The 24532-nt window shown below is 39.0% G+C and overlaps 1 protein-coding gene and 1 non-coding gene across 2 annotated transcripts; one reads left to right on the top strand and one right to left on the bottom strand.

Annotated features, from left to right (window-relative positions):
* Positions 1-325: 325 nt before the first annotated feature.
* Proser1 (proline and serine rich 1) lies at positions 326-24493 on the top strand. The gene is made up of 13 exons (XM_003477435.5): positions 326-1156; positions 3899-3964; positions 6732-6800; positions 8769-8863; positions 10070-10163; positions 11928-12038; positions 13559-13642; positions 14842-14920; positions 15521-15616; positions 18531-18575; positions 20144-21929; positions 22491-22641; positions 23146-24493. Exons 1-13 carry the CDS (start codon positions 1112-1114, stop codon positions 23266-23268), a joined length of 2844 nt encoding a protein of 947 aa, XP_003477483.1. The 5' UTR covers positions 326-1111; the 3' UTR covers positions 23269-24493.
* On the bottom strand, positions 17706-17842 carry LOC111753730 (small nucleolar RNA SNORA2/SNORA34 family). Its single transcript, XR_002788524.1, has one exon. It is a non-coding gene; the product is annotated as a small nucleolar RNA SNORA2/SNORA34 family (small nucleolar RNA).
* Positions 24494-24532: the final 39 nt, after the last annotated feature.

Below are 24532 nucleotides of genomic sequence, written 5' to 3'. Positions count from 1 at the left end.
GGGGCCCAAAGACTGACCCAGTAACCACCCTTTCCCCACCCCTCGGGGTGGTCCAAACTGCAGTCTCGTGGCCACCAAAATAGGAGTGCCCAGAGATATGCCTTATACATTTGCCCTTTGTTTTTTTAACTTCATGTAGAAAAATATCACAATGTAACCCTAAAATCGGACAGATAAGAAGAAATGACATTGTCAAAACGGCTTCCAGGCTCCGAGACGGTTTTAAGCCATATACAATTTCGAAACATCCAGGCATTAGCTATGGGTGCCTACGTTCCCACATCAGGACCCCTCCACCGGCTTTTAGGAAATCGCGACCCAAACTGGCGTCGCGGAGTTACGTTTCTTTGGGCGCGACAGACTTCATTGAAAGTCCCTAAGAGCTGGTGGGGGTTGTAGGGGTAATCCGGTAGGGCGTCTGGCGCTGCAAGGGCTTGAAGTGTTCAGGAGTCCCCCTTCGTGAGGCCGTGTCCCCCTTCGCCCGGCTCCGAGTGCTCTCCGGCCGCTGGCCCGCTCTCGAAAACCACGGAAGCTAGGTAACAAAGAGTTCGTCCCGCCGTCCGCCCCCCGGGCTGCGGGACCCAGGAGAGGAGCGGCTAGGGATGTACACGGGCCGGGCCGCTAGTCCTGGATCGCAGCGGTGAGGAGCGCGGCCCGCGGCCGAGGCGCTGGTGCGGGCCGAGGGACCAGCGCCTCCTTCCTCGCCGCCCGCGGAGTCCGGAGCGCAGGTATCTCCGCTCCCCTGGACGCTACCTGGGAAAGTGGCTTCAGCGACTTCCGGCGGTGGCGTCTGGCCCTCAGCTGCCCCAAATTGCGCTGCTCGGGGTTTCTCTGCAGGACTTGCAAGACCCGGCTGTTCCTCGAGTTGTTCAGAAGCTTTGTGTGAAGAAGTCCGACGGGAGTGGTTTTTGCTTGTAATAAAAAGTTTTTCTAAGACTCCGTTTTTTAGAAAATTTTCCGGAGTTTGCAATACTCTACCTCCTCTTTTCTCCTGCTCCTAGAGGGCTTTTCTTCTTCAGCTATAAACATTTTTTGCTGTCAACGGAGCAGAGCAGGGATGAACATTTTGTAATTGAAAGTATCATTTAAACACGTCGGAGCAGTAGTCAAGATGGACAAAAAGTCCTTTGAAATGGTGCTGGATGAAATCAGAAAGGTAATTACACTTAATTCCTTAAATCATAGTGTACCACTTGCCATGGTTTAAGTTTTTGGGTGGATTGTATAGATTGTAAAGGTCCTCTATCATTTCAAACCTAGTGGGTTTGAATTTTCACAGGGAGTGTAAAATATTTTATCTTGAGACATTTCACCAATAGAAGTTAGGTTAACACAGCCTGAGAATCAGTGCGGTGTTGTGGAAATTATCATGCATCCTTAGCTGTGAAACTGCTCTACAGTATTTAGCTTAAAACTTTGTAATTCTGGATAAGTAGTTTAATATAGCTGAGTGTTGACTCAGCTTTCATTTATAGGAGAATGATCTAAAACTCTGAAAGTTTTGTTGTAATCATTACTATGAAGTATTTTTCGAAGTTAGAAGCAGAATGTTGTCTCGAACAGAGCAAAATTAGTGCGACATTGTTTAAAGTCATTTTCTTGGGGATTGGCCATCAATATCTTGAATTTTAAACGATGTTTTGAATTTCAAAACTTTTTCTTCTGCATGCTACGTTTTTGCTTCTTTTTGAGTTTCGTGTGTATCCTACTTCCAGGAATGAAGGAGACAACAGTAATTTTGTAATGCAGTCTTGAGCCCAGCAGTATCATAAGCACAAAAACAAGAAAAAACTTAACCTCTTTAGAAATGAGAGGGCTCAATGAACTATAGTTATATCCACCCCCATTGCCTTGTTCAGGCCTGCAGGGCAGTTACTATTTCATCCCCTTCCATCTGTTGGTTGGCCACACAGGAATTACTGCCATGTGCTCTGGTGCTTGTTTCAGTTTATAAAGTTATTGCTGATATTGTTTCTGGACTTGCTGATTTACTTTGTTTTCTCTTTCCAAATAAAATGTTTGATTTTCACATATCTGAGAGAGTTAAACATTCCTTTTTGAACAAATTTCTAAGTATACAAATCCAGTTTACCCAATTAAGATTTGAAACAAAGTGCCAGTTTATTGATTGGGTATTTAGAATTTGTAGCAATTTGTTCATGAGCAGTTTGTCTTTTTAAATGGTGTTTATAAGAAAATACTTTGTGAATCCAGCAGATTTCTACTTTTGGATAAAACAGTGTCATGTACATGTTTTTCCTTAATATGCATCGTGGAAATGCCTTGTAAATATTAGTGAGAGGAAGGTCGTGAGTTTCCAGAGTTGAAAGTTATTTTCATGTACGATGGCATTGTAGCTTCATATTTTTGGTTTGCAGTCAGTACTTGCAGGCTTTGTCAAATGATTAGCTCCATCAGCATTGTAGTAATCTATTAAATGTGAGCACATGTAAAATGGGCATTATTACTGATTTAATCTTAATTTTTCTTAGACTTTGTAAATGTCAGTTTAAACCAAGCCATCTCTTTTCCTGATTGTCATTCTACATAACCACTGTCATTAAAGCAAAATGGCATGTAATAAGACTTTAGGAAAAGAAATAAAAAATGTAGAAAAAGCAGTTGAATGCTTAAAGAGATCAGTCAGTGAGCATTTACTGTTTGATTCGGCCCTCCTGATAGCCCATAAGATAGATACTTCTGATTTAACAGCTGGTAGACCTGGTGTCTGAGGCTAAGGCAGCTCTAGGTTACAGAACTGGTGAGTAGGGGGCCTGATAGACAGAGGCAGTCTTGACTCCAGAGCAGGATGATATTCTTGAGGATACAGCTGTGCTTCTCAGGCATTGATGAAAGAACTGGAACGTGTCAGGGTATCAATACTATCCAGAAGTTAGTCCAAAAATTCATTTTCTACATCCAGTAATGATTAGCAAACTCCTAATAGTGCATTAGCCAGAATGCCGTTTTTTCTCCATTCCAGTGAAAATTAAACTACTGAGCACCCTGCATGTTTGGTTGACTGGTCTTAATATTTTCTCCCAGCAGAATAATAGACAAGTATATGGAAAGTGCAAGTGTTTTATACAAGAACAAAAGGATTAGGGTATTTTTGTCTTATGGATTTTTGGACAGTGCTTGGAATGGAACTCAGGTACTCTGCCAACCTTGCAATTAGTTTATTTTTTTATGATTAATGGCTGTCAGACTGTGATAGCCTGGTATTTTCATCTCTGAGATTGGTAGATAGCTGCAAGGGGAGCATGTGATTTTAGTTGGCTCTAGATAATGTTAGAGTAAGTCCACCACTTTCACTTATAGACTCCAAACAGAAACATGACTTATACAGTACCTATTAGGTGTCCGATCTAATATTGACTATTGTAATCCTTATGGTACCCCTTTTATAAATGAGGAAGTCTTAAAAGAATTCACAGGCCACACTGCCAGTTAGTGGTAGGAATAGACAATGATCTCTTGCATTACTGAGTGCCTGTACTAGACTTTGTCCTATTCTTCTCTCTCACTGGCCACATAATTGGTACTCAATAAATAGTTGATGAGTAAGTAATACCTGATATATTTAGTCTTAATAACAATTTAGCCGGACAAGGATATTTTGAAATTCTTATTTATGTGTAATTTGTACCAGTGCTGAATCTTACTTATTAGAAGTTCATTTCTTTTCAGTTTTGTAGGGAAGGTTGGGTGCACATCAGTGGATTCTCTGTAGTATGTAACTTGAGAAGGTGAAATGTCCTGTCACCACAGTGACTTTAGCTGCTTTCATATTCCAGGGCCAAAGGGAGCCTGTCTTTGTTGAGTTGCTTGGGTAGTTGTGATATGTGCATATTTCTGTGGTGCTTATATGTATTAATGCTGTTTTTCTATTTTTTAGGCTGTTTTGACAGAATACAAGTTAAAAGCAATTGAATATGTGCATGGATACTTCTCTAGTGAACAGGTAGTCCTGTTACTTGTTTTTAAATAACACCTTTTTGCACAACTATTTTGGCTAATGTTTGTTTACCCTGCTGAATCAACCCATAATTTGTAAAATTTGTAGTATTTAGGAATTTTAGATGCTTTCAATTTGAACATAGAACTACAGAATTTATGAGTCAGGCATATTTTATAAACTTTTACCACAGTTCTTTTTCTGGAATGATTTTAAAATGCCTAAAAAAAGAGAGCATTGCAAAACATTAGTTATTCTAGGTACAATATCAAAAATGTGTAAGTTTGTAATGGTAAACAACCTTATTAAGGCATGGCATTTTTAACACAGTATCTATAAAATTCACTATATAATATAAAAGAAAACTTGAATAAAAATGATTGAAATATGTTCTTACATGAAACTAAGTTAAACAATAAAAAAACTGTATTAAAAAATAATTTTGGTTACTGCCGCAAGATGATTAGTACTTAAATATGACAATTTAGTAAAAACTTACCCCACTTTAGGGAGGTTCAGTAATTTTAAGAAAAGAGATACATGCTCAGAGGATTTCTGAGAGAGATTAGGAAAATTCTTGGTAGGAAAATAGGAAGATACAGAAATAGACACCTGGAGAGAAGTTCTAGGAGTGAACAGGGGATGAACACATAGGTCAAGTTAGTAAATGTACTAATTTTCATTTCTCCAGAGTTTAAAAAACTTAACTAAACCTGTGCAGATTCTGCCTGCTACATTCTTAAAGGCTCCTTAACGTGATTTGTTCCTGTACTATCTTTTTTTAAATCATTTTTCAGCTTTTCAACTGCTTTACACAGATACTTTTGCTCTTTTAAAAATGTAATTTTTGAAAAGATTTCTAATTTCTTTCAGCTTTTTTCCCCATTTGTGTATCAGTGAATATGTGTGGCATTTGGGAAATGACATCTTCCTTTTGTGGTGCATTTACTTTGCTAAAGCCTTTGTACTTTTTTTTTTTTTTTTTTTTTTTTTTTTTTCCTGTCTTTTTGAGACTCGCCATGCAATTCAGACCAGCCTTCAACTCTGGAATCCAGGCTGGTCTCCAACCCCCAACAGTCGTCCTGCCCCAGCCTCCCAAGTGCTGGGATTACAGGTGTGCCCCACCACACCCATCTCCTTAAATATTTTTGAAGCACTTTCTAATTGAGGCATTCTAAATCCACTTACTATATTAAAGACTGGTAATTTGCATTTTATGGTTTGTAAAGTACAATCTTTCTGTATAGTACAAATGCTTTTTCCATTAAGGTAAGGGTAGGTACTGTCTCCAAAATAACTAGAATACTTGTTTGTAATAGCAAACTTATTATTTGTTTACTATTTGTACAACTCTATTCAGTCCTGACCTAGATCCCCAATCTTTCAAAGGAATGTATGGCAGAGATTAAATAAAAAGACATAAAACTGTATGATTTTTAGGACTCCAGGAGGGTCAAAACCCTTTAGCTGAGCTCGTGAGTTTGAGGGCTATGCCAAAGCGTTCTCTGGATTGGCCCACTTTTATTAGGACTAAAACAAAGGTGGGGAAACTGAGGAAAGCACAGGAAATGAGCAGAACCTTGGGGATCACTTCACAGACTTCCCTAAGTAGTAGGTAAAGCTAATTTAGGAGAACCATCTTATCTCCAAGATGACATTTATGGTAGGATTGAGACTGCAGGAGTGAGATGCCTGCAGCTGCCTTCTCTACTTAATTAATGTTGGAGCCAAGGTGTCTTCAGCTATGGCCTTATCTAGCCCTTTGAGGTATCTCTGGCCTCACAGGCCACTATAGGCGTCAGCCAGGAATATTCCTGAGGTTCACTTACTATAAAGCAGCTCCATTGCCTGGCCGAGGCCTAGGACAGACTTACAGGTAAACATAGAAAGCCAATTAGTGAAATTTAAATCCTGCTCAGAGCTGCTAGGTATTGCAACACAGCTCTTTATAAGGAATGAAAATCTTTTACTTTCTTTACATGCTACTCCAGCTTATGCCATTGGTCTTGCTTTGTAGAATAATTAAAACCTCAGCACATTTTCAGGTACTTCCAGTAACAGTAGTTAATTCCAATACATAGATTTCATGATTCTTTTTTTTTTTTTATCTTTTTAATATCCTTGGAGGTAGAGGCAATGACCATGCCAAAATTTCAAAGTTGTAATCTGATCCTGGCTCGTCTCTTATTAGCTGTCTTAAAGTATTTCCCCCGTTCATTTCCCACTTGATGGTAGTGGATGGTGGTGCGAACCAGCAAGAATTTGGGTATTTGAACTCTCAAAGTGTTGCTTTATGCCTGAGCTGCTATAGTAAATAGCAGTGGTTATGTTTTTTAGGGAATAGATCTATGACGGGGGTGGTAGAAGTTAGTGGATCTGCAGTAAATCACAGCACCATGCCATTGTTAGTAATTAAAACTGTCACTTTCCATTATATTACATTTTCCATATTTTTGTATTCCTGAGCTGTCAGTTTATTTTCATCTACTACTTTTCAGTCTTCTAGTCTAAGATGCACTGTTTTTCCTCCATAGATAGTTTCCTTTCTAGACTGCTGTTAGCCAAGATAACTTTTGTAGTTGCATCAGTGTTATTGTAAGTGATTCAAATTTGCATAACCACACACAGCTACTCTGTTGGACTGTCTGTCTATATTCCGGGACCTTGTCTACCATGCACGGCCAGGCTGCACGTGCTGAACAGAATTTAATGAAATCTTAGAGATGCTGGCCAGCACACTTTCATGATAGCTAAACTAATTCTTTTCTTTCAGGTGGTTGATTTACTGAGATACTTTTCCTGGGCTGAGCCTCAATTAAAAGCAATGAAGGCATTACAGCATGTAAGTTAAGTTATTTTTGTTTAGAATGTGGAATTTAAGTAACGTTATCTTTCAGTTTTCCATAATTCATCTCAAACAGCCTACATGTCCGTCAGCAGATGAACAGATAAAGAAAACATGATATTACAGCAATAGAATACTGCTACGCCATGAGAGACATTTGAATTGCTTTGGGAAAGTGGGTGTGACTTGGGTGAAATAAGTCGGTCCAACAAGCTTCAGTGTCGCATGATGTCTCTTATTTGAGAAGCTCAAATTATAACTAAAGAGCAAATTAAAAGACAGGGAATAGGAAGTAGGGTGATAGATCTTTCTTAAATAGGAAGGGAATTGAGATGGCGGGGTAGGAGGAAAACAGGATAAAAAGAATTAAGTACCATTTCCATACAAGCAATGTAAACATATACTAAGCACATACACTAATTTAAAAAAACTTACAAAATTTTATGTTTGGTATAAGTTGCAAGTACTATGTTATTAAATTAAATACCACAGTATCGTAATTGACCAATAGGAGGGAGAGTACTCATTACCAAGCAAAACAAAGGAATTGAATTACATATTTTTAGACACTTTCTTTTATTGTTTAATATCCATCTTCATCCTCTTACACGTAGTCTAAGAAGAATTATCAGATTATAGTTATATGTTGTTCTTTCAGCTTATACTGTCCAAAATATTTCAGTGATAATGGAAATCTGTATTTGTACAGGCCATTCTGGTGGCCGTGTGGCTGTCGAATACTTAACAGTGTACGTAGTCAATTTGAGAAACTGTATTTTTAGTTCCATTTCATTGAAGTTGCTTAAATGGTCTCAAGTTCCTAGTGGCAGCTGCATAGGGTAACACAGTCTAGAACTTAGATCATCCAGGGGCATTTAGATCAAACAAGAGTATCTTACTATAGAGGAAGATTTTCTAACAAGTAATAGGCATGGACAGGTTTAGCAGAAGCAGTTTAGACTGATGGGCCTAGCAGAGTGTCTGGGTCTGGTAGTGCTTTAACAGAGACTTCTCTTTTATGAAAGAAAGAGTTCTGTCTTATCCAGTGGGAGTAAAAGTCTTTTTCTCATACCACAGACAAGCAATGCAAAGAGCTGTATAAGAAATATTGATGAGGACTTCGCCTTATTTTATCAGCACAACAAATTCATAAGAGCTTTGAGGCCCACTTGCCTGTCTACCTACTTTAAAATAAAATTCTGAGTTGAAAGTTTATGACAGAGACAGATCAGTACATTTACTTGTATTCTCAGCTTCTCTGGCAGACTTGTTTGTATAAGTTGTATAATGAATATTTCTGTAAATTAAATGAGCTAAATAGTTCTAAGGATTTTACAAATACATAAATATATGTAAGAAAATTTGTTTTTATCAGTTTAAAATATGCAAAGGAGTACTTATTTTTATCATCGTTTTGGTAGTCCGTTAATAGAAGTGTCTGAAAGCAATTTCAGAAACCTTGCTTTGTTGCAGTACATGTAGCAGAGAAGGCTGTTTACCTCAGTGTTCCCAGCTTGTGTGACTAGTGGGCTCTTTCTCATGTGACCTGAACACCAAGAACCACACTCTTTGGGGAGTGTTTACACATGGCACACCTACTGTCACCCAACTGATACACAATTTTCTTCTGATCTATATGAATAAATGCCACCTTTTGGAGGAAAATACTTGTTAATATGTTTGAGTCTATACATTAAAACATTGAGAAAAATGGATTAAAATGGGATTGCAAGATAATTTGATCTTTATCTGAAATATTACATTGAAAAACATGACGTATTTTTAGAACTTCTTTTCGAGTTACTGGGATTTATACTTACATGAATAATTTATCCTTAAATGTATAATATTTCATCTAAAGTGTTTATGTTAATAATATTTAACTATATTTTCCCAAAAAGGGAAATACCTGGTGTAAAACTTTTGTGTTGAAAACTAAATGTTATTTTTTTTTTATGTTAATAGAAAATGGTGGCTGTTCACCCAGCAGAAGTAGTCAATATACTCAATTGTTTCACTTTCAGTAAAGACAAGCTAGTTGCTCTTGAACTGTTAGCTTCGTAAGTATTTCTTTTTTCTGTTTCTTCAAATTTGGGTGCTTTTGTAGCTGCTTCTTAACTCATTGATGTCTATTAAATAATGTGTTAGAACTACGTAAGTAAGTGGAGCTCTGATAAAATATAGTCAGTGAAAGAGTAGTGATAAATTCTGATTTTGTATGCGTAAATACCCAGGGTACTTATTAAATACAGGATTGTTACTTACGAAACAGTAGGGCTTATGAAGATTATTCAGTCTGATTTTTCTGCATTGCAGTAACTTGCTTTGCCTTCATATTCTGGAAAAACTTAAAGTGGCAAGTTGGAGAAGTCATAAGACTTTGAGAGTTAGATAGAAGTTCTGCTGTTTACTGACATGTTTCTGGGCAGGGTGTCTTTATTTTCTGAACCTTGTTTCCCTCACTGCTAAAAATAAGAATAGCAACTACATAGGTGGGTAACGCAGTTTAAATGCTGTAATCTTGTTTGAAAATACCTAGTGCAACATTTGATAGGCAGTCATGCTGAATGAGCTTAAAGAGAACAGGAAGGGTCCAATTCTTAGCATTACTGAAGAACGTAAGTTGTTCTTTTATAGGGTGTATATTTTAAAGTTGCTTATATACTTGTGCATGTCTGTTAAAACAGGATAAGGTAGAACTTGAATTTTAGATCAACCATGATTTTTAATGCATTTAACACAGGGGTGATTCTGTTGCCATAGCTCTCCTACCATGCATTGAAGAGAATATATTTTCAAGACTCACAAAATGTTTTTGGTACTGGTGGTTAAACCCAGACCCTTATACCTGCTAGGCAAGCACCTCTACCACCAGCCCCACTGAGCTCTGCCCTCAGCCCTTATTTAAATTTGTTCTGAGACAGGATCTTACTAAGTTGCTCAGGCTGGCCTCAAACTAGCAGTTCCCCTGCTTCACTGCCCACACATCTATATTCACAAGGACACACTGCTGTCAAAATAATCATTGTTTATAGTATTACTTTATAACTTTACAGTAATCAGACGATTCAGTTATATTTATCAGCCATATAAACATATTACTTTTGTATAAATAGTGAAGTGGCCTGATAAAAGTAAATAGTCCCATTTTCCCTTTGTGTCATGGGAAACATTTACTCAGATATGTCTGCATAAGGGAAAGTTGCTGACCTTTGTATATGTGGCCTTATTTTTAAGCAAAATGCTAAATCGTGGTTCCTTGGTAGGAATATTGTTGACGCGCAGAATTCACGTCCCATTGAAGATTTATTCAGGATAAATATGTCTGAGAAGAAACGTTGCAAGAGAGTACTTGAACAGGTAATTTTCTGAAGCTTGCCATAAAAATGGCACTGTGGTTTTTCTGAATGTTGTGAGTAGAAAAGTGCCCATCTTCCTGTGTTAGCTCCGGCGAATAATGTGCAGGCTTAAGAGTGCAAAGCCAGATGGCCCCTTCCCTGAACTTCATAGTGTTCATGTCTTGGTCCCTGGCTAGTGCTCGCCACAGTTCCAAGCCTTTGTTTTTAACTTCATGGATTTCGGAACTTGACTTTTGAGATTGACTTTGTTATTAAGCTTATGTTGATCAGATTTACAAGAAATTAATACTAAAGCAAAGTTTCACTGTTACTAGTTTAAGATTTACAAAAGTTGGGTATAACATTTTTCCATTCCTAGAAAACTTGATTCATAATTTAAGGTAGTAAGCTCTTAAGATTTTGTTGCCTGTAAACTGACTGAATAATTGGAAACCAGCTTGAGGAGGTCGCTGATTGGTGTGTTTTAGTGTTACATTTTTAATAATTGGTGTCCTGGGCCTTGCACCTCATACTGCTCAATCCTTCTCAGCACCTTCTCTAAGCTCAGGGAGGGCAGGCAACTCTGCCTTAGTCCTGTGTCACTGCAGTGGAGGTAAGGTCTAAGCCAGGATGCTTTACTTTAATAATGTCCTCATTTGTTTTCTTGATTAAAATCTTTATGGCAATAAACATATAGTGTTGTAGTTTCCTTCCTTATAAAGCATATTCTGGAACTTTTATGTTCTGTGGAAGAGGTCTCTCATTAACGTAAGTTAGTACAGCTTTCCACAAGGTAAACTTGAAGAGCCTTTAAAATAGTCATATCTGTTAGCCTGAAAGTTCATGCCTTTTAGCCTGGAAAATTTGTTGTATAGAAATAAATAGAAATATATAGTTCATATATAAGCGTTTTCAACTATTTATAATAGCCAAAAAGTTGAGATTTTTTTCTTAGTTACTTAGGGAGGCAGGTCACATAACTCATATAATTATATATGTTGTGAATGGAGTAATAAAACTAATATAATGATATGAAATATATATGTGTGTAACAAATACTTGTAAAATATATTTTTATGTAATTATAAAGCTACATATATATAGTTTTATAACTATCCAACATAAATATAGCTATATGGTTCTATAATACATCCAGAACTATTGGAATATTTTATGGTGATTTTCGTGAATTTAATACATATTACCAACTTGGTATGTGTGAGGCTTCATTTCAGAAGCTTAGGATGTAATAAAAAATAATCTGTACCCAACCCCTTCCATCATTGTTGCATAACTGTGTCATATTATAATGAAAATTATGTCCAAATAATTCTTGTCTATTCAGAAGGATAGCTGTTTGGACACTCTGTGTTCTGTTAAGTTGTGTTTTTCTGCTAAGTTGTAACTTCTTCAGAGCAAAGAGGTGTCTCTTTCATCTCTGTATCTTCCTTACCTTCCCCATACAATGAATTTATTATTTATAAATTTGAACTATGTTATTTCTTGATGATTGAAGAAATGAAACATTAAATAACAAGATTTTTGCCCACAGTTTATAGAACCAGTTATGAGGATATCTTTGTTTAAAGCTCTGCAACATTGACAGTATATAGTGTTAACTTTTTTAAAATTCCACTTAGAATGATTCTGTTTTTTAGGACATTTAAATGCAAAATGGTATGTGAAAAGATTGAATGTATTTAGTGGGGCTTCCCAATATCCAGACTACTTTGATGTGTGTGTGTGTGTGTGTGTGTGTGTGACTTTGTTCCTTTTTACATTGCAGGCTTTCAAGGGAGGTTGCAAAGCTCCCCATGCTATGATATCTTCTTGTGGGACAATCCCAGGAAATCCATATCCCAAAGGAAAACCTAGTCGTATAAATGGAATTTTCCCAGTAAGCATACTTTGATGGCTGTATATGGAATTTCTCATTACGGTTATATTGTAAGTTAATGATATTTAAGAGAAATACCAATTAATGGTGCGTCTGCAAAGGAAGGGAGTTTCATCCTGTTATCAGCATAATTCCTGGATTCAGCATCAATTCAAAGTTCTTGTGTAAACTCCATTTAATGTATTTATGTAAAATCTTCAGAACAAGGTAAACAAGATGATTTGTTTTGTTTGGTTTTCAGGTATTTTAGAAATATCGATTTACATTTGGTAAAGGAACATTTCTCAGATTCTCTGCATTTTTCACACAGTTGTACTTTTTAAGAATATTTGAGAAGAAACTTTCCACACAATGTCCTTCCTGAGAATCACATTGTGTAATAGAGCTGCGGAGAAGTCCTGTAAAAAAGAAACTTGTTTTTAGTATCATGCAGTGCTTTCAAACTAAGTAAAATAATTTTTTAGACTTTCAGTTACTGACTAACAAATATCCTAGGAGTGTTGTGGATTAAAACAGTGAACATTTATTATCTCACTTAGTTTTTATAGGTCAGAAGTTTGGGATTGGCTAAACTGGTTAGTTTTTGATAGGGGTTTCTTGAGAATAAATGTATTCATCCAAATGCTTGATTTGAAGCTCAACAGTGTATTTTTAAGGTCACTCATTTCTCTGTTTACCAAGGTATTGTTTGTTGGCTGGAAGGGTTTGTTGGTTGGTTGGTTTGTTTGTGCACAAGGACGTTTTCCATAGTGCTGCAAGAGTATCCTAAGACAGCAGCTGGCTTCTGTTGGTTCAATAGTCCAAGAGAGGCCAAGTGGAAATTTCAAGGCCTTTCATGGCTTTGAGTTTGAAGTTGAATGCCATCCGTGGTGCAGTACTCTGTAGTTACGCAGGTCAGCCTTATATGTTCTGAAACAGGACTACATAAGAGCACTGAGAGATGGGAGGTCTCCTGTAGGTTGATTTGCACATCAGTGGATACCGTTTAAGGATGCACACAACCCTGAAGACACACTGTTACAGTCAGTCTTTTTCCTGACTTGTTAATTTTAAGTCTTTGGTAGATGATTTGCCCTTGAAAATGTGAACAATCACACATACGTTTTCAGAGGACTCTATTTTGTCTATCTTCAGCTGTAATACAGGTGTTCTGTTTCATTCTTTAAGCATTGTTTATGCTGTGACACTTTAAGTCAATGGCTGGTTTCTCTTTTTTTATGGAAGAAACAAATGAGAACACAACTTATACTTACTTCCCTCTGACATCCCCTCTGTGTATTGTGGTTTTGTTTCCAAGTACCTCTGGTGGTACTGTGAAGGTTCCATGACAGGGGAGGTTAAGAATCCTACCAGGGTTGTACAGCCAGCCAGAGCAGAGTTGGGCATGGAACCTGAGTTTTATTCCTACCAAATTAAATCCTTGTCTTCATAATACTCTGGTGGTTATTTGTTGGGTTTTTAATTTGGTTTTGGTTTTGTTTTGTTTTTAAGTTGTAATTTTTTATTTTATTTTTAAACAGGGAACCCCTTTGAAAAAAGATGGTGAAGAATGTACGAATGAAGGCAAAGGAATAGCTGCACGGATTCTTGGACCATCCAAACCAGTATGTCTAGGAAATATGAGATAAAACAAGTTTTAATTCTTAATGCAATTTTCTGTCTATTCAAAGAATAAGATAGGTTGTTGTGTTGCAGAGTTTCAGTATAGAAGAAATTCCATGGGAGAAAGGCCTAGGGCACAAACTGGTCTCATGTGGCTCTGCAATTGGTCACCACTGGCCTGGGGAAAGTCAGTATAATTAGAAGTGTTGCGAGCCCTTTTGAAGTTACATGTTTTGTTTTAGAGTGAGATCAGTTTTTTCCTCTTGCTATATTTACCTGTTCAATTATAATATAGAGTGAGGTGTTTTAATTAAAACAGATTTTGGTTTGCTTGAATCAGTGTTAGTAAAACAAAAGTACAGTCAAGTGGTCGAAGCCTTCAAGGAGTGACTGATTAGGACGTAAAATGGACAAGCGAAGACAGCCTCATGTGAAGCATTGCTGCAGATGGAGGGCGAGAGCCCTGTACGCAGCCCCCTCGCAGTCCTTGCCCATTCACATAAGAGAATTCAGTGACCATTGTTTGTAGACACGGAAAGAAACCCTTCCTCCCCTGTGCCACACTTCTGCTGTAAAGGAGGGTGCTCTCTAGGTAAATGGACAGAGTGTGGGTTGATGTATTTTTGGTTCTCAGATAAATACCATTAACTATGTGTGATTTGTGGACTTCAAAAGAAAAAAAGAACTAAAATAATAAATTTCTTATCCATTGACCATTCGGTGACAGTTGTCAGAATTCAAATAGAAAAGCAAGCACTGCTTTTATCTCCCAAAAAGGAAAAAAGGATGGGAATGATAGGTTGAATTTCTAATGAGTTGAGGAGGGGATTGCCATTGTAGTTGTTATATAAGGAGGATTCCAAAATTAGCCTAGTTCTGTGTGATTGACTAAGGTGGAGACAGCAATTCTTGGATTAACATAGGCTAGATCAGAGAGATGTTTCCTATTTAGGATAAGATCTGACCCTTCTTTGCAGATGATTGGATACTGAAATAAAAAACACATAGTCCTCTTTGGCAGGACCCAAACACCTTTGGAATTTGATAGAAACCACTCTTAACTAAAACAAATTTCCTTCATTTGTCTTGTGTTATAATGTAGTAGTCTTAAGACTAAGCATGTGGATAAGTTTCATTTTGTTTGTCCAGGATGCAGCTTATTTGATTTTCTTCTAACTGCTATTCCTTCTCCCTTGTCTAGCCTCCTTCAACGTACAATCCGCACAAACCTGTTCCTTATCCAATACCTCCATGCCGGCCACATGCAACTATTGCACCAAGTAAGAAGTCCTTTAATTTCTACTTCGTTTTCACTGTTTGTGTATTACATTGAAAGTAAGTACCAGAGTTAGTGCCTAGAAAATCTGTAGCCCTTATGAAATTTATGAAAGTTTAATCTTGCCCACAGTCTGCAGCTCGCATCCAGCTACTAGTAGCCTCTGCAGCAGTCAGTTTACTTAGGGTATTTTACTTATGATAAATTAATTGCACATTGTTTCTATTTATTTATTGTTACAAGTCTTCACTTTGTTAAGTAATCCTCAAACCCTTCTTTTGGTGGTTGATGCAGAGAAGCATCATTAATGCATTTAGTTTAAAGGGTCAGGTACATATGCCTAAATTTGAGTATGATGGGTGCTGCCTGCCTTACTGTTGAGTGAGCTTATGCTTGGAATGGCACCCATTGGGAACTAGGAGTTACCTGTTAGCTCACTGGTCTATATTTTCAATTAATCCTAGACTCTGATTTCCGTGTAAGATCCAACTCTTCCATGAAAGTATTGAATATAGATTAGAATGTTACAGTAATACGGTTTGCTCCTAGTCACAGAGCGATGCTAAATTATAGGTATGTTTTCCTTTTTATATTTTTACTTTAGGTGCTTACAATAATGCAGGTCTGGTACCGTTAGCCAATGTCATAGCTCCAGGTGTACCGCCTCCACCTCCATATACTCCTAATCCAGTAGGAACAGGTAAAGTCATGTTGTTATGTGGTGTTAAAATAAGTCACTTATTCATGCATAGACATCCATTTGGAGGGGGCAGTTGTGTCATGTGATGTGTCATAACAGTGAGAGCACAAGTTCAAGAGGCTGAAGTCTGAATGTGAATCCTTGGAAGCATCAGACAGCTTTCATAGTCTCGATGGGCTTCCATTTTCCCATCTGTGATGCAGAGTAACACTTTAATACTACTGTTCAACTGGGCGTGCTGGTATATACTTGTGGTCCCAGATACTTGGGAGACTGAGGCATAGGGGTTGCACATTTGAGGCTGGCCTAGCAACTTCACCAGATAATGTGTTTTATGCTGGGGATTCAAGGTACACAAACAAGCCTGTACAGAGTTTGCAAACTAATGAAAAATACAGGTAAGGAATGCAAAACAATTTCAGTATATTGTACTTCCTTAGTTCAGAATTGCACACTATTTTATGGTTTAATTTTCCTAAACTTGGAATATGGTTTGCAGCAGATGACACCTTAGATTTTGAGAAAAGGATAGAGTGAGCAATACTGTGACAGTTTGCATATGCAAAAATAAATGTGAACTGCTTGTGTAATAATAATACAGCTAAAATTTGTGGACTCAGTAGTATGTCTTCCATTTAACTGAATTAAATTGAAGAACAGCTAAGAGATGAATAATAAGATGTTGTATGAAGAATTGCAAAACAACAATTAGGTGGTTTTTTTGTGACCCAGAGCTATTAAGTATTTGTTAAAAGCATCCTCAATTCCGCACTTAAGAGATGGGGATTCAATGATTTAAGGGAGGGGTGGTATCTTTATTTTTATGATCTCCAGGTGGTTTTTATCTTCAAGCAAGTTTGAGAAATACTGAAATCTACATTCAAAGAACCCAGAAAGGATCAGAGTATCTGGCTTTTTCAAGACTGCTAACTACCAAATTTAAGGCACTAAGGCACTTTCTACCTCTAAATCTTTATTGAGAATCGTTGGGCACTTAGGGTAGATGCTTATCTGACTCTCCAAAGGAGCTATGGAGAAACTAGAATCACTAGATGAATACTTAGGGAGTTGGGCCAAGGATTCTTTGCTCAAAGACAGTTTATCCTGAACATATTGGTAGGGCCTGCAGGAGGTGGATTGGATATCCCATGCTGGCAGAAGATGGGAGGAAGTTACAACCAACCTGCGATAGCCTGAGTTCCACTGCCAGGTGACAGGGTGACCCCCTTCACTTTTGAATGACATTAAGGTTCCATTTAGGTGCCCTTGGTGGACTCTTAAGGTTCCACTTAGGTGCCAAATGTGGAAACACAAGCAAGTTGTAGAAAAAACCATTTCTCCTGAGCAGTATGACAGATCATAAAGAAGTTCAGATGCCATTCAGGCACCGTGGAGAAGGGCTTGTAAAAAAGAAAGGCTGATACTCCAGCACTTCCCATCTCAGTTTTTTCCTTTTAATCTATTCTGGACATGGAATATGAAGAATTAATATTTTTCAATATGTTACTAAACTGTTCTCCAAAACTGTACCAGTTCTCACCACCATGGAGAGAGTATTTAAGCAATTTCTTCACACTTTTTCAACATGGGACATTACTAGTTTCTTTTTTTTAAGGGGGATGTAAAATACAACAAAACAGAACAAAATGGGACATAAAAATGCAATGTAAGAGATAAATTTCAAAACTAGACGACCTGAGATCTTCACTGTTTATCATATTGTCTCTTATTTTCTTCCAAATAGTTGTTCATGTCTTTGCATACAGAGAATTCATATAAAACATAGTATAAAACTGATCCAAACAGAATGAGGAAGGCATTTTAGGTCTTCAAAACCAGACAATAGTGAAGTCACTAATGGCTGTCATAGTCTCTCATTCTCTTCAAGATAGCTGTCCATACTTTCATGTATATTGAAGTTCAGCAAAACAAAACAGGCAGACGGGGAGGGCTTGCTTGGCTTCCCGGTGCTGCAGGTCCCAGCATGGCACGAGTCCCAGTAAACACCAGTGGCTCCTGTCCTGGACCAGCAGAGCCTGCCACGCTCACAGCCACTCACGGGCAGGGTGCAGAGAGGGGTGCTGCTTTAAGCTGTTTCTTCCTAATGAATTGACCATTTCAGTGCCCAAGTTCTGAAATGGCCAACAGCTCATAGAAAGACATCTCTTTCAGCTCCTGCTTGAAACCGACAGCGTCAGGAAACTGCCGGCCTTGATTCAGGGCCAGTACATTACTAGTTTTTAACTTCACCAGTCTGATAGAATAATTTAGCTCACTAATTATTAATTATTAATTTTTAACTTGGCCAGTCTGATAGAATATTTTGGCTTACATCTTTGAGTGTATATTTTTACAAAAGTTTTGAGTTTCATTTAGGTCAGTTTATTTGATTCTTCTGAGTTTTGTAAATCGCATAGGATCCCCTTCCCTGCCCCAACACTTTGGGAATGTCTTACATTTGCTTTAACTCTGCTTTCCTAGAAGGCAGTAGTGTGCTCATTCACATAGCCCCCACCTCCCACCCCCTAGTCCTCCACTCTTGTAGGTAGTCCTGCCTGTAGTGGGTGTTGCTAGCTCAGACAGTATCTGCTCTGACACTGAGCAGAGCTGTACTTTCTTTTACAGGCTGGTGTCTTTCCAGAAAGGGTTAAGTTTATAAAATTACAGTATGTATTTGAAACCTAACAAGGAGAAAACAGCAGGGTAGGACAAGGTGGAGGGAGAAGAAAGAATAATTGTTAGTAATCTTCAGTGTTCATAAATAATATTTTTATTGGTGTATGCATACATTATATTTCTAACTATTCATTTTTGATACCTGTCTCAGATGCTTAGTGTGTTGGATAATTTGATTAAAATTGAAGTCAACTTTTATTTGTTTACTTTTTAAAATTATGTATTTACTTTTGTGTAGAAAATGAAGATCTTTCCAATCAGTCAAAACCTACACAGAATCAAAGTAAGTACCAAATTTGATCCTGAGATTACTATCTGTCATGGTTATCTGCCTTGTTAAGCACTGAGAACAATTTGAGTTGAATGTATTTGGGATTTTTCAGGAAAAGTTCTTGATAAAGGATATCACAACTTACTAAAAGTGGCCTGATACTGCTATGTTTTATTACCATGAAATGCACATATTAACTGGACTTAAAATTAATCTTATAATTTTGTATCCTATTTGCAAAACTTGCTATCTGGAATCTATGTCTGTGTCCATGTTTTGTATTCTGACATTGGAAGCTTCATTTCTTTTTTGACACAAACATATAGGATAATAAAAATCATTTGATACAAGGTAGATCAGCTGCTACTTTAAGATTTACTTTTTCAGTAAGTAGTATTCAACACAGCTTAATGTAGAAAGGAATAAAAGTCCCCAGACCAGAAAGCGGCACTGGAGGCCCAGGTGATGCCTCCAGGTGGCAGCAGCACTTAAGCATGTCATTGCCCCCCCATTTGAGGGTGTATGTGACCAGGCAGGCGGTGCGTGCTGGTATGGCACAAACACTGGCATCAGTTCTTTACACAGCAAAGTAGTACACAAGTCTAATTATTAGGCACAGGGTTATGAATCTCAGTGGGAAATTCCCTTCCCTGAGGACGGGTACTAATGAGTACTTTTGAGTTGGTTTCTAAAGGAGGTTTAGAAAGCATTGTGGGTTGGAAAGAACACTAAGATTTCAGGATATAGGGGGCAGCCTCAGATACAGCCACCTTGTACCTGACAGAAGAGTGTTAAAGGGAGAACACAGACAGAGTGAGGTTAGAGTGTGAGGACCAGGGCAGAGGGCTCCTGCCTCCCTTCGGCAGACATCCCCAAGTGACTGGCATCCTGGCTTCATTCACTCAGGCCAGGCACAGGCGATCAGAGGGAACAGGGTTCCGCTGTCTTCACCATTCCGTGGTGCGTACCTGAGTAAGCAGCAGGGTCCTGGCTCTGTCAGTTTGCCTGCCCACGTTAGCGCACACTCACGTGCCCACCTGCAGGGCTCACACCAGAGGCCATTTAGACCTTACTCTTCCTGTCTGCTCGGTCTCCCATCAGGACATCTAGTTTTTTATCCTGGCTTTGTAACCATTTAGCTTTTTAACCTTGAACAGGTGTTTAACTTCAATGAAAAGGAGATGAAGCAAACTTCAGTCTTTTGTTTTACTTCACTAACAATTCTATTTTGGAAAGAGGTAACCAGATTAAATGTTACAGTACCACTGATAATAGTAGGGTACTTTGATTACTTATACTCTGTCACTTGAGCATGAGTAAGAAATTAGTTTTTGTTTCATCTTTTGGAACCTTGTTAAGAGAATACAGTTTAAAAATAAACTCTTGCCTGCTTAAGAACATGGGTCTGACAAATCAGAATAATGGAAGCCACAACTGAAATACACAGGAGCTGATTGTACCTGTCACTGATTTTCTTTGATATTTGTGAAATATGAAGAAAATTGTTGTGCATTTCTTTTGAGTTCGAATTGGACATTTTGGTATGATGATAAAGTCTTGCCCTCTTTTTTCTCCCACAGCATTTTCCACCCCAGCAAGTCAACTCTTTTCACCTCATGGCTCTAACCCTTCAACACCTGCTGCAACTCCTGTCCCCACCGCATCGCCTGTCAAGGCAGTAAATCACCCATCAGCATCAGTGGCTGCCACCATTGCTGGAATGAATGTACCAAATGCTGTCCTTCCTGTGTTCCCAGGACAGGTCTCCTCAGCCATCCATACACCTCAGCCTTCGATGCCAAACCCCACAGTGATCAGGACCCTTTCATTGCCTACTGCACCTGTAACTTCCATCCACAGTACAAACTCTGCTCCTGTCCCTTCCATTTTTTCTGGCCTAGTGCCATTGCCAGGTCCTACTGCTCCTCCTGCCCTGACCCCTCAGGCTATGTCTGCACCTCGGTCCACTCTTGCTTCCAGTGAAACATTTGCTTCCACTTCTGCTCCGTACGCTCGCCTCTCCTTTTCCACCAACACTACTGCTGCTTCTACCAGTAACCCCAATTCTGCCTCATTGTCATCGGTTTTTGCAGGTCTCCCCTTGCCCTTAACGCCAACTTCCCAAGGTGCAGTCAACCCAGCTCCCTCTGTGATTACTGGTGGTTCTGCTCCCAGTGTTGCTGGTTCACTTGCAATAAATAATCCTCTTTTATCTGCTTTAAAAGGCTTTCTGACATCGAATGACACCAATTTAATCAACAACTCTGTTTTGTCATCTGCTGTTACAAGTGGGCTGGCTTCGTTATCTTCTCTTCCTAATCAGAGTTCTGATTCCCCTGCCGCAGCCCCTAGCAAGTGCTATGCCCCATCAGCCCTTCCTGCCCCACAGAGATCTTCTACTCCTGGGCTGGCCTTGTTCCCAGGCCTGCCGTCTCCTGCGGCTGCCTCCACCACCACTCCCCCTACGCTGCCTGTGCAGTCTCCTTTGGCTGCTGTTACATCCACTTCAGCATCAGTGCCAGTGAGCTGTGGCTCTTCAGCTACCCTCTTGCATGGCCCCCACCCAGGCACTTCAGACCTGCACATTTCATCCACCCCTGCTGTGACAACTCTTCCTGTTATGATCAAAACTGAGCCCACCAGTCCCACTCCCTCTGCCTTCAAAGGCCCATCTCATCCCGTGCACCCTCCTTGTGGCACTTTAGGCTTGTCAGGGACGCTGGGCCGTGCGTACACTTCTACATCCGTGCCCATCAGTTTATCTACTTGCCTTAATCCCGCACTGTCAGGTCTGTCCAGCTTGAGCACCCCCTTAAATGGCTCCAATCCCCTGTCCTCCATTGCCCTTGCACCGCACGCTTCCTCCGCTCCCATTGCTCCGGTGTTCACTGCGCTTCCTCCGTTCACTTCTCTGACTAATAGTTTTCCTTTACCTGGCAACCCCTCTCTTAACCCACCAGTGTCTCTTCCAGGGTCCTTAGTAACCACCTCATCCGGCTCCGCCACCTCCACAGCCATGCCTCCTCCCAGCTCCGCTGCGGCTGTTCTCTCAGGGCTCCCCGCTTCCGCACCGGTCTCGGCAGCGCCTTTCCCCCTCAACTTGTCTACTGCTGTGCCCTCGCTTTTTTCAGTTACCCAAGGACCTCTGCCCTCCTCCAACCCTTCCTACCCCGGCTTCTCCGTCTCTAATGCTCCTAGCGTTACCCCTGCTCTCTCTTCGTTCCCGGGACTGCAGCCGCCCTCCACCGTCTCAGCTGTCACACCACTGCCTGTCGCAGCCACGGCTCCCTCACCAGCGCCCGTCCTCCCGGGATTCGCTTCGGCATTTAGTTCTAATTTCAACTCTGCTCTTGTTGCACAAGCTGGGTATGTGAATGGTTTGCAAATAGGATAAAATTATTTGTCACCTAAGTTACTAGTTCCTGGTCTTACGTTATTCAAATGACAGTCAAAGTTGAATTATTTGATGGTCCTAAATTAATTTTTCTGGACCAAAATTTCAGTGCTAAAAACATTTCATGGCTCTTCAGTGATGATAAGATGAATATATAAATATCAATGCTTATTAACAATTTTAGGACGTAGTATTTGGTAATTTAACTTCATTATAGCAGAAGTTACTAGGTAAACCACAGATTTACTAAATTCAGCGTAATGCAATTTAATAGAAATTGAGTGGCTGATGTTACAGTTCTTTCCAAAGGATTTATATTTAGTAATTGGCTGTAGCAGAAAGTATTACATAAGCCAGATTTGTCAAATTCAGAATTAATTTAATTGAAATTGAGTGGCTGATTTCCTATTCTTTCCATCGGAGGATTCCAATTTAAGTTTTTGTTTTGTTTTTAACATCTTAAGATACTACTTGACAAATACGTAAGTGAACTGTCTTAGCTGCTGTGTCACCTGTTTTTCTGTCAATTGCAGTTTGTCATCTGGACTCCAGGCTGCAGGCAGCTCTGTTTTTCCAGGCCTCCTGTCCCTGCCAGGTATCCCGGGGTTTTCCCAGAACCCTGCACAGTCATCCCTGCAAGAGTTACAGCATAACGCAGCTGCGCACTCAGCACTGTTGCAGCAGGTGAGCAGGCAGCGTCTGGTGCAAGCGAAGCAGTTGTTCCGATACTAACATTCCCACACTGGCAAGAAGTAGCTGAGTGCTTCGCAAGATTGGCAAGTGATGCTTGTTTTCTTTTAGAGGAGTAACAAAGGTTACGCCGAAGTCAGTTGTGTGACTTATTTTTCATATTAGAGATTTTTAAAATCTCAATTTGTAGGTTTTGCTTAAAACGGAATCTTTTATGACACTTGTATTTTAACTTGTCCTCTATTTAAACTGTAATGAACCATTAAAGCAGATTGTCACTAGAAAACCTGTTGGGTTTTACTTGCAAGAGCAGTAAGTATTTTAATGGCATTTCTAACTTCCCCACCTGAAGAAGTTTTCACATCTTTTGAAATGTAGGGGACTGAGCAGACTTTGTCTTGCCCAACTTTGTTCTTTTCCTCTTTATCTGTAGCATACCATAGGTGAAAGCAGGTTCAGAGTTGATTGAATTAAACAGTCTTTGCTCTTTTCACTCAGGTCCATTCAGCTTCGGCTCTAGAAAGCTATCCAGCTCAGCCTGATGGCTTTCCAAGTTACCCCTCCACACCAGGAACGCCGTTTTCTTTGCAACCGAGCCTGTCCCAAAGTGGGTGGCAGTGAATATTTTTGAATTTTTATTCTTGGGAACAACATGAAATTTGCATAAGAACTGCAGTAAGAAATCTGACACGTGAAGTCAGCCAGCAGTCAGAAGAGGAAGATGAGCCTAGAAAAATTATGACAAGTGTGAAAATCCTAATTGCATTTTGAAAAATGGTTTTTGGTATAAATACTGTCCACTCCCTCATGTAAATATGCTGACAATAAATTGTAAGGGAAATAGTATTTAAAAAATTATTTGGGGACTTTCACCTCCCATCCTACAAAATTTTAAATCAAGTATGTGGTCTTCATAGAATATTAAAAGAGAAAAATGAATTCTTTATAGCCGAATACAGCCTTAAATCTGCTTGTATAGCATCCATGGACAGAAGTAATAGTTGTGCCTCAAATGGATGGGTTGCATGTGGCCCTGGGGAGTTACCTGCCCTTGGTATGCATGAGTGGTTCCTGTTAGTGTCAGTTGGAACTCAGTGTTCCACATAGATCCACAGAAAGGAACTGGAGACCCACTATTGTTTTTAATTTCTAATATTTATGGTCATACATACTGCTGAATTTTACTCATGTTTCAGGTAAGTGGAAATGGTGCTTAATTATGAATTATGTAGTCTCTAGAATGACTTTCAGGTGTTTTCAACTAAAACTATATATACAGAACTACTTTCTTACAGAAATACAAAGAAGGCTTCCTATGATACTTGCCTTCAGAACAACTTTTCCTAATCTCAGCAGTATCCAGATGAATGAGAGACACTTGGGCCACCTCTATGACTCATTGTACTCTGGAAGCTCTTGGTGAATGTTTACAATCATGGGATGTAGTATTTTTATTTGTATTTAAATCAAATGCTTATCTGAAATAATTATGTGACAGCAAATAGAGAAGACTTGCTCTGTTAGAAAAATAAGCATTGTGTACTCTATTTAAGGACCTATGATAATATAACATGATTGAATGTCATTAACTTAAGAGTAATAACTGCCACACTGGGGTGGGGGGATGGGAGAGAGAATTCCAATCCTGTGATTCACATGTAAACTAGAGAGTCTACTGTAGTGCATTTCAGCATCTAGAAGTTTTACTTTTATAAAGATGATGTCTGGAAGATGTTGCAAATGTATTTTCCTTCAACATGGGGAACAGACTTTTTAAGTATATTAAATATTCCTGTACGGTTAGTTTTTAACAATTTTTTAAAATAAACTTTATGGATATGACAAATACTTTGTAAGTGTTTTATTAAATGTTCAATTGTCTTTC

The sequence above is a fragment of the Cavia porcellus genome, unplaced genomic scaffold, assembly GCF_034190915.1.
Source record: "Cavia porcellus strain 051 isolate PalLab524CR breed Dunkin Hartley unplaced genomic scaffold, mCavPor4.1 scaffold_21, whole genome shotgun sequence".
Classification (NCBI taxonomy): Eukaryota; Metazoa; Chordata; class Mammalia; order Rodentia; family Caviidae; genus Cavia; species Cavia porcellus.
This window is presented reverse-complemented; position numbering and strand designations above follow the sequence as displayed.